The sequence below is a fragment of the Phymastichus coffea genome, unplaced genomic scaffold (genome assembly GCF_024137745.1).
Source record: "Phymastichus coffea isolate CEN01 unplaced genomic scaffold, Cenicafe_Pcof_1.1 PCOF00208, whole genome shotgun sequence".
NCBI classification, from domain to species: domain Eukaryota; kingdom Metazoa; phylum Arthropoda; class Insecta; order Hymenoptera; family Eulophidae; genus Phymastichus; species Phymastichus coffea.
The window spans coordinates 160,380-169,938 of NW_026707019.1; the positions used below are offsets into that span (position 1 = coordinate 160,380).

Below are 9,559 nucleotides of genomic sequence, written 5' to 3' on the forward strand. Positions count from 1 at the left end.
AATTCTAACAAAAAATAACAATTGATCAAATACCACCTAAGGTATTTGAATATTATCATAACAACAAAACATGGTGCCTCCTGTGAGGTTTGAATACCGATCGTTTCCTTTGTGCGCGAGTGACGTCATGCGAAAACAAGTGACCGCGCGCATCGTATAAACACAGTGTGTTAGTACTCGTTGACCTCTGAGAATTCGGCGCGAACACGCCGTTGAAAGGCAAGCGCAGACTTGTCGCAGTTTTAACTACAACATTCAATTTCGTTCTTTGTCGACATCATCTATTAGCATACAACCGTCACTCTCAACTAAGGAAGCCTCATCGCCCAGTGGAGCCTCTGCATCGCGGGAATAACTAAGATAAGACTTTTGTTTATTTGAAATTTACGACTATTTTCATCCACTTATTTATTGATTTGAATTTTCGGACATTTGTTCGAATCCGCGTTGTCGCTGCGTGCGTTGCAGCGACCGCATAACGAAATCACATTTGCAACACATCATTTCAACGCGCGTTATTGCTGCGTGCGTTACAGCGACCGCATAACGAAATCATATTAGCGATGCGTCATTTTATTGAAATTGAATCCCCTTTAATGTCGTGCGCTTAGCGAGCAAAATAATTTTAGGCACGGAGTTCAACGAACTCAAACAACGCTTTTAAAATTATTAGCGTAATTCTCATAGTCATGTTCTCTACACAATTAACGTTTCGTTTTTTAAATTCATTCCATTTTAAATTGTTTTTAGTCATTAAAATCACATCTGATTTTTTTTGTTTTATTGATTTGATAAAGCTAGATACTATGAATTTATCAAACGATCAAACGCTTCGAGTGGAGCAAATCGCCACTAAATTTCAGTCCCTTGAAAGGTATGTGAAGGTGTTAGCGGATTATTTGAAAGACAACCCAAATCCCACTAACGCTAAGTTACGACTTAAACGAGTCGAGAGCTTCTACGATGAGTACAGTCAGCTCAATGAAGAGCTTTTCAAACTCCAACCAACGCATGCTCTTATCGAGTCATTCCAAGAGCTATCTAACCTTTATTACGAGGTAGCAACTTCAACTACGGTATTATTTGAAGGACCTTCAGCTCATTCTACCTTGAACAACAGCAACATTACAATCACCGAGTGGCAGGATAGACCCAGACTTCCGGATATTACCATAGAGAAATTTGATGGATCGCGCAAGAATTGGGCCATATTCAAAAGCAACTTTGTTACCCTCGTTCACAACCGAACCGACCTTAGCGATGATTTCAAGGCCGGACAGCTTTTTTCCCTTTTAACTGGTAGTGCTCGTAGCAAAGTCCAGGAATACGATCCATGCGCGGATGACTATGCCAATGCGTGGCAAGCCTTGCTAGATTCATACGATCACAAACGGATTGTAGCTAATCGTCACCTAAACGCGATTCTGGATCTTCCTAAGCTTAGGGGAGATAGGAATAGCAAGGGAGTGGCTCTCTCTGATCTTTATGACACCGCTCGTCAACATCTCAATGTCTTGAAGCGAATTGACGCACAACCAAGCGACGAGATTGTCGTGAGGATCATTGAGAGGTGCTTGCCCCCTTACCTCTTTGGGCGTTGGAATGACAAATTAGAAGTTAATCAACTCCCTTCTCTAGAGTCTTTATTCCAGTTCATCCAGAAGGCAATTTTCAAACAAGAAGCCTTTGATGAATCGAATGATTACTCATCAAACTCCAGAAAACGTCCGGCTGGATCTGCTATAGATACCTCTAACCCAAAATCAAGGGCTAAATCCTTAGTCACCACTACCTCTAATGCATCCACATCACCAGCTCCTGCGTCTGTCAATTTACCCTGTCCAAAATGTAAGGGTACTCATCGATTGTTTAAGTGCGATGCCTTCAAGTCTCTTGAAGTTCAAGAGCGTTGGAGATTCGCAAAACAGAACGATCTTTGCTTCAATTGCCTTTGGAAACATCCTCGCCCTTGTAGTAGCGATAAACATTGTAGATATCGGGTTGATAACAAGCCTTGTGGGAAGAATCACCATACATTACTTCATTCGGATACAGGTTCCAAACCCAAGGGTAACAAAGATACCTCAAGCTCCAATACTCCACAAGCATGACTAGTCCATAAATCCTACACCTCGATAGCTTTTCCTGCAGATTCACAGCTGATGACAACAGCTCTCGTTAAGCTCAAGGATAAACGAGGTAATTTGGTCGTGGCACGAGCACTTTTGGATTCTTGTTCTACCGTAAATTTGATAACTGAAACCTTTGCAAATTCTCTGGCCTTACCTAATTCACCTTGCTCAGTAAACATTGAAGCAGTCGATGGCTTATCCACGGCTGTTAACAAATTCATTCAAACCAGTGTTCATTCAAATTACAATAATTCAAATTTTCCAGTTCGTTTTTTGATTGTACCTAGAATTGCTGATGCTGTGCCTAACGACACTTTTCCTCGCAAACTCTTTGACATTCCAAAAAATCTAAAACTCGCTGATCCTCAATTTCATTTACCAAAGTCCATCGACATTCTTTTATCATCCAGTACTACCTTGTCAGTATTAGCTGTAGGTCAAATTAAACTCCGACACAAGGAATCAGAAATCATCTTGCAAAAAACTAGTCTGGGTTGGGTTGTAGCAGGAGGGGTCAGGGACCAACCATCTCCAAACTCAGCTCGGTGCAACTTAACTAAATTAGACAAACTCGTTGAGCGTTTCTGGCTTATTGAAGACTTCGATCACGAACCGATTAAGTCACGAGACGATGTTGCTTGCGAGCAACATTTCCTCAATCACACTCAGCGCGATCCTTCCGGGCGTTATATTGTGCGTCTTCCCTTTAGAGATTCCAAATTCAAACTCGGTGAATCCAAATCGCAAGCGCTCAAGCGTTTTCATTTTCTAGAAAGAAGGTTTGAAAGGGACCCGTCGTTAAAGGTAGAGTACTCAAAGGTGATGAACGAGTATCTCACTTTAGGTCACATGAGTCTAAGCGAAGACTCCGAGGACAGCTATTATTTACCTCATCATGCGGTGATCAAACAATCCAGCGAAACCACCAAGGTTCGAGTTGTTTTTGACGCTTCATCGAAAACTTCAACGGGAATCTCTCTCAACGATGTCCTGATGGTAGGCCCCACCTTGCAAAACACCATCTTTGAGCAAGTGCTTAGGTTCCGGACTCATACGTACGTTATCACGGCGGACATAGAAAAAATGTACCGTTAAATTCTCATACATCCAGACGATAGGAAATTCCAAAGGCTCTTATGGCGTGTTGAAGGAAAACTGTCGACTTGTCAACTCAATACCGTAACTTTTGGTACTGCTTCAGCTCCATTCTTAGCAATCCGGACCATTCAACAGCTCGCTCGCGATGAAGCCAAGGACTTCCCACGAGCTAGCAAAATATTACTCCGTGATTTTTATGTCGATGATCTCGTGTCAGGCGGAGAAACTCTTGAGGAGATCTTGGCGATTCGCGACGAGATGATAGCGTTGTTACGTAGAGGAGGTTTTGCCATTCGAAAATGGGCCTCTAATCACTCGTCTGCTTTAGATAGTATCGACAAAACCATCTTTGATTTAGATTGCGTGATCAAGGAAGATCCCATCCAAAAAATGTTAGGCATCGTATGGGATTCCAAACAAGATCTTCTTCAGTATTCTACCAACGTCGTTGACGCTCAAGCCACCTCCACAAAGCGCTTACTTTTATCTGAAACATCTAAGATTTATGACCCTCTTGGCCTTTTAGGACCAGTCGTATTGTATGCCAAAGTCTTGATCCAAGATTGCTGGAAGGCAAAGATTACCTGGGACGAGTCGCTTCCACAAGACATCTCGTTCAAATGGAAATCGCTGACCAGCGAACTTGCACTATTAAGACAAGTGTCGTTCCCTCGACAATTCCTAGTTTCTAATCCAATTCAAGTTCAAGTTCTTGGATTTTGTGATGCCTGCTCTTACGGATATGGAGCCTGCATGTTCCTTAGATCCTCAGATTCCACCAATACGGTAGTGATTAGGTTGATTTGCAGCAAGTCGCGAGTCGCGCCTCTGAAAGGGGTAACCATTCCTAGGTTAGAGTTGTGTTCCGCTTCTCTTCTTAAGAAACTTTATGTAGAGGCTAAACCCCAATTCAACTTCCCGATCAATCAAACTATTTTTTGGTCCGATTCCACCATTGTTCTGGCCTGGTTAAGAAAGGCCCCGCACCTGCTAAGAGTTTTTGAGTCAAACAGAGTTGCCGACATTCAAACGTTAGGAGACCAGGTCGAATGGCGGCACGTGCGTTCGGAGGACAACCCGGCGGACGCTCTGTCTAGAGGTCAGTTGCCATCCGAGTTTATTAATAATTCACTCTGGACTTCGGGTCCCCCGTGGCTTGCTCTTCCACCGCGCGATTGGCCGACATCTGCTCATCTCTCTCCCAAAGACTTACCAGGACTCAAACAAGGAACCTGTTTAGTAACCAATCCAGTTCCAGTTTCTTCATTCAGTGAAATCTATTCACGTTTTTCTTCCTATGATCGTTTCACCAGGATAATAGCATATGTCTCGCGATGGAAACTCACGTGTAGAAACCCAAACCAACGCATTCGGTTGTTTCCCGAAATTACGGATCCCTCGAACCGAATTAGAAAGATCATAGCGTTGATGCCTCCATTACTAGTTCTTGAGGTTGCAGCTTCTGAAACTAAAATTCTCAAGCTTCTTCAACAAGAAAGATTTTCACTAGAACTTCGTCAGTTATCAAATTCATCTGGATCATGTCGCAAGGGAACTAGCTTCGACAAGCTAACTCCGTTCATAGATGATCAGGGTCTCATTCGCGTGGGGGGGCGTTTGAAGGAGGCTGATCTTCCATATGATCAAAAACATCCAATTTTATTGCCCCGAGACCACCACATAACTAATCTATTAATTCGTAAAGTTCATCGTTCCAATTTGCATGCCGGAATTCAAACTACACTTTACGCGATTAGGTCCAAATTTTTCATCATCAACGGAAAGAGACAAATCCGAAAAATCATTCATAGTTGCGTAGACTGTATTCGTCAAAAACCACCAGCAGCTCATGCTCAGATGGGAAATTTACCTAAGGCCAGAGTAGAGGGATCTCCTGCCTTTGATCACACCGGTGTTGATTTCTTTGGGCCCATGCTCATTAAAGAAAAGAAAAATCGAAATAAGTCCTTCCTAAAGGTCTACGGTAGTGTTTTTATCTGTTTAGCTTCAAAGGCCGTCCACATCGAACTCGTATCAGATTTGTCTACTGAAGGTTTTTTGATTGCTTTCCGTCGGTTCGTCTCACGCCGAGGCATACCAAGTAATGTATATTCCGATAACGGCACCAATTTCGTGGGTGCAGACAGACAGCTTCAGGAGCTTTACGACCTTTTCGAGAAACCTGAATTTCGCGAAAGGGTGGGCGAACATGCTATCACGAAAAGAATACAATGGCATTTCAACCCTCCCTTGTCGCCCCACTTTGGAGGTCTTTGGGAGGCAGCTGTAAAGAGTTTTAAACATCATCTTAAGCGGATACTAGACAAACAACTTACGTTTGAACAACTAGAAACATTCTTAATCGAAATTGAAGCGATATTGAATTCGCGACCTTTGTGTGCTCTTTCAGCTGACCCCAATGACCCACTAGCTATTACACCTGCGCATCTGTTAATCGGACGCCCATTCAATGTCTTACCCGAGGAATCTTTGATTTCAGTTACAAGCAATCGTCTGTCGACCACCAACTTCATGATCCAAGCCCGACAAAACTTCTGGATGAAGTGGCATAGAGAATATCTCCATGAGATCCAATTACAACAAAAATGGCATACGTCAAACTCAGAAATTAAACCTGGACTGGTTGTTCTCATGATGGATGACCTAACACATTGTGCAAGGTGGCCACTGGGCGTAATCCTCGAGGTCTTTCCTGGGAGTGACGGCATCGCTCGAGTAGCTTCTGTAAAAACTACAGCTGGAGTCTACAAGCGCAATATTACTCGATTATGTATCTTACCGACCGAACGATAGAGCAGTCCCCCCATAGTTCCTCAACAACTTCCAAATTCGAATCGTTGATTGGCCCCAGATGTGCGCGATTGGGTTTGCCATAAATGAGTCGAACCCTATCGTATTCTGAGAGGCCGCTGTATTCTGAGAATACAGCTTAAGCCTGGTCCGAGAATGGTGAAATTCGGAATATTTTCACAGCCAGAAGCTCAAAGTTTTTTGAGACGTGATATCCGGTCTGTAGAACTGGATTAGGAGACGTTGAGGTTCTAATTAGACTAGGATCGATCATAGTTAGCCTAATTACCATGTACATACTTGTAAATACGTTCCTTTGTTGTTTACCTAGTCTTAACCATATCCTCATTACCTAATCAACAGGGCAATCCCTCCAATGGAAATTGTCTCTTACTTGTTAACTTGTAATCCAACTTGTCAAGCAACCAAAGATTTGTAAATGCGTTCTGTGATATGTTCAGTCACTTCTAGATTAAGCGTTCATTGTATTATTAACATAATCTGCTTCATAAGATTAGATAAATCTGTATTCCGCAGCCTCCCCCGGGAGCATGTTCCGTCGTCACAATGTATGTGTGCGTATGTGTGAGTGTGGAGGTAGGCGCGCGCAAAGGCGACTAGGCGGCGCCACCTTACGGGCTTGATTCCCGCGATTTTGTTACCGGCGAGTGAGAGAGCGCACGGAAACGAATAGTCAGTTAGTCAGTCAAGAGCAGCTAGTGATCGCGTGCGCAGCTCTCACTTGCGCTCCGCGGACGGAGTCTTTGTTCGCCGTGTCCGTTAGCAACAACGAAAGTAACAGTCAGCGATTCCAACAATAGCAACAACCTACAACAGATTATTAACCAGTCAAACAACAACAGAAGCCCACGCTTCTCAACTAACGAGAAACCCACGTTTCTCAATCAACAACAGAAGCCCACGCTTCTCAACTAACGAGAAACCCACGTTTCTCAATCAATCATCAGAAGCCCACGCTTCTCAACAAACAACAAACTCTTGTGATTGGTCTCCTCATCGCCAATACAACTTGTTCGGCTTCACCGGGTCGAACATCAGCTAGATCATCGTCACTTCGATAGCAGAATTAGTTGTGTGAAAGTGTGTGTGTGCGTTTAAGAGCTCTCGGTTCGCGTACGGCCACGTGGTTAGTGAATTTCTCTGCGCGCGTTTTATCTCCTTGTTTTAACGAATACCGGCGTGCGTACGAGTCTTTTTGTGCGACGTCACTCGTTTTTTAATCTCTTTTATAATTCCATTTTGTATCAATCCGTTCATTATCAGTGCATTTTAAAATAAAGTGGTTTTTTATGCCTTGCAGGCTTTTTCCACAAATAGTGTCTCATTCTTTCTGTCTTTCTAATTAAACCATTACATCATTAACTTAACTAAAAATCGTAAAAAAATTCTAACAAAAAATAACAATTGATCAAATACCACCTAAGGTATTTGAATATTATCATAACAACAAAACAATGGTTATCGTACAAATTATTATCGATCGTAATTAGGTAATACAATTAGATTTCTTTAGTATCTAAAATTGAATTTTTAGATCAGTAAAATTGATTTATTTTATATTTCATAGCTTTAAATAGTAGACCGACTCAAACCACTACTAATGTTAATACTTAAAATCAAGTTAGTACTTCATAATATCTTGGTGTAAACCGTGGGCCATTTTAATCGATCAAGATCGACTTTTATCGGACATTATGGGATTTAGCGAAAAACGGTTCAAATGAAAGTTGCTCAAATTTGAGGGGGACATTCTTATGAACTTGAAGGTCAGTTTCAAAGTTAATTATTTTCAATAGTAACTCCTTTTTTTTACCCCGGATACAGAAAGAGCGGGATATTCTACATTTAGATGAGGTAATGTGCGGGGTCCGGGTAACCTATACAGGTTGACATTATGTTTATTTTTCTCTTAATTTTTACATTCGAATAACCGAGCAAGAATTGTGTTCAGCATTAAATATTTCTGACTAAAGTTGTTGACTTTTAAATAGCAATAATTTCATGACTTTTGTCTTCTACTTTTGAGGTCATGTTTTACGAAAACTGTCCTTTACATAATATTGAAGGGCTTATCTGATCCCTCGCTTATCTCATATAAAAGTAGAATTCCCTGCTCTTTCTAAATTCGAGGTCGAATATAAAAGTTCCTATTATAAAAACCAAGTTGACCTTGAACATGACTTCAAAGGATAAAGGCATGGTCACAGGGATATGTATTCTTCCAAGTAGAACAACATTCTTCTCAATCGTTTTTCACTATCTCCCATAGTTTCCGAGAAAATTCACTGGGTCGGTTAAAATGGCCCACTCTGTAGAATAAAAAAATTCGTAATAATAGAAAGTACAAACACTGAGAATTCATATTTTTTTTACAATACATGATAGGAACAGATGAAATGTAATCGTTACAGTCAATACTGAAATAAACGCATAGTTTGTCAATATTTTTGGTTTCTGTTATATCAATATCTAAGCTCATTCCAAGGACTTGTTTTATGCAGATTAACTTGTTACTGATTGGATCATTACTTACTTCTATTTTTTTGTATACAGTGTACTCTTTTCCGTCCTTAAAATTGATAAGAAACTGCTGAATCTGTATAAAATAGCCATTTTTCAGCATTGCAAAAGCATTATCTGATCTATACAATAATTTTTCACATGTCTTAAATAAACATTTATCCTTAACCATTTTTACGTAGGCTCTCACTTGATTTATCGGTAACTCAAACTGTTCCATATAATTCTTATTTACAACTGTTCTTCCAAAATATCTGTAAGTAAACTTAACAGTTTTTTTAACAAATCCACCTTCTAAATATCTCACGTACTCTAAACACGTTGAATCTTCAGTACTTTCAACATGTTTTTGTAATATCATTATACTTTCTTCAAAACATACATGTCGACATACCTGACTCAATACACCTTTGGCTGCATAAATAGTTCGTTTTAATTTTCCATTACCTGATTCAAATACATAATCGCTATGCGCATACAACGGGCCCCAATCAGCAACACTTTGAGTTAAATGTAGTAGTTGATGGACGTTAAACGACATTGCGTCTTTACCATACAGAATTTGGACTTTGAATACAAATTCTTTCAACAGTAAATCTGCTTCCTGTAACTCCGTTATATTTACTTCATTTTTTAATAATAAGTAATATGCTTCAACTAACAGAGACCAGTGATTCATATACACATCAAAATGTGGAATTTCTTGTGATATATATTTGAATATTGGTAAGCTGTAAAAAAGGATCCAATTTGACCATTCTGCCGCTTTCCAATAGGCTCGTTCATTTACGGAACGTGATAATCGTACAAGTTGTGTAGGTACTTTGAAGTTTTTTATGTATCGATCAATTTTTTTAATTATACTCTTCGGCACCGAGTACGGCATATCAGATGAAACCATCCAATAGTTGCAAAATTGTTTACCTACACCTGCATCAACGCAGTACAGTGGATCTGGAACAAACCCATCAACGATG

At 40.6% G+C, this 9,559-nt stretch overlaps 1 protein-coding gene across 1 annotated transcript; it reads left to right on the forward strand.

Moving 5' to 3' along the window:
* Positions 1-2,162: 2,162 nt before the first annotated feature.
* LOC131674012 (uncharacterized) lies at positions 2,163-6,044 on the forward strand. The gene is made up of 3 exons (XM_058952439.1): positions 2,163-3,062; positions 3,133-3,187; positions 3,283-6,044. The coding sequence occupies exons 1-3, from the start codon at positions 2,163-2,165 to the stop codon at positions 6,042-6,044; spliced, it is 3,717 nt and encodes a 1,238-aa protein (XP_058808422.1).
* Positions 6,045-9,559: the final 3,515 nt, after the last annotated feature.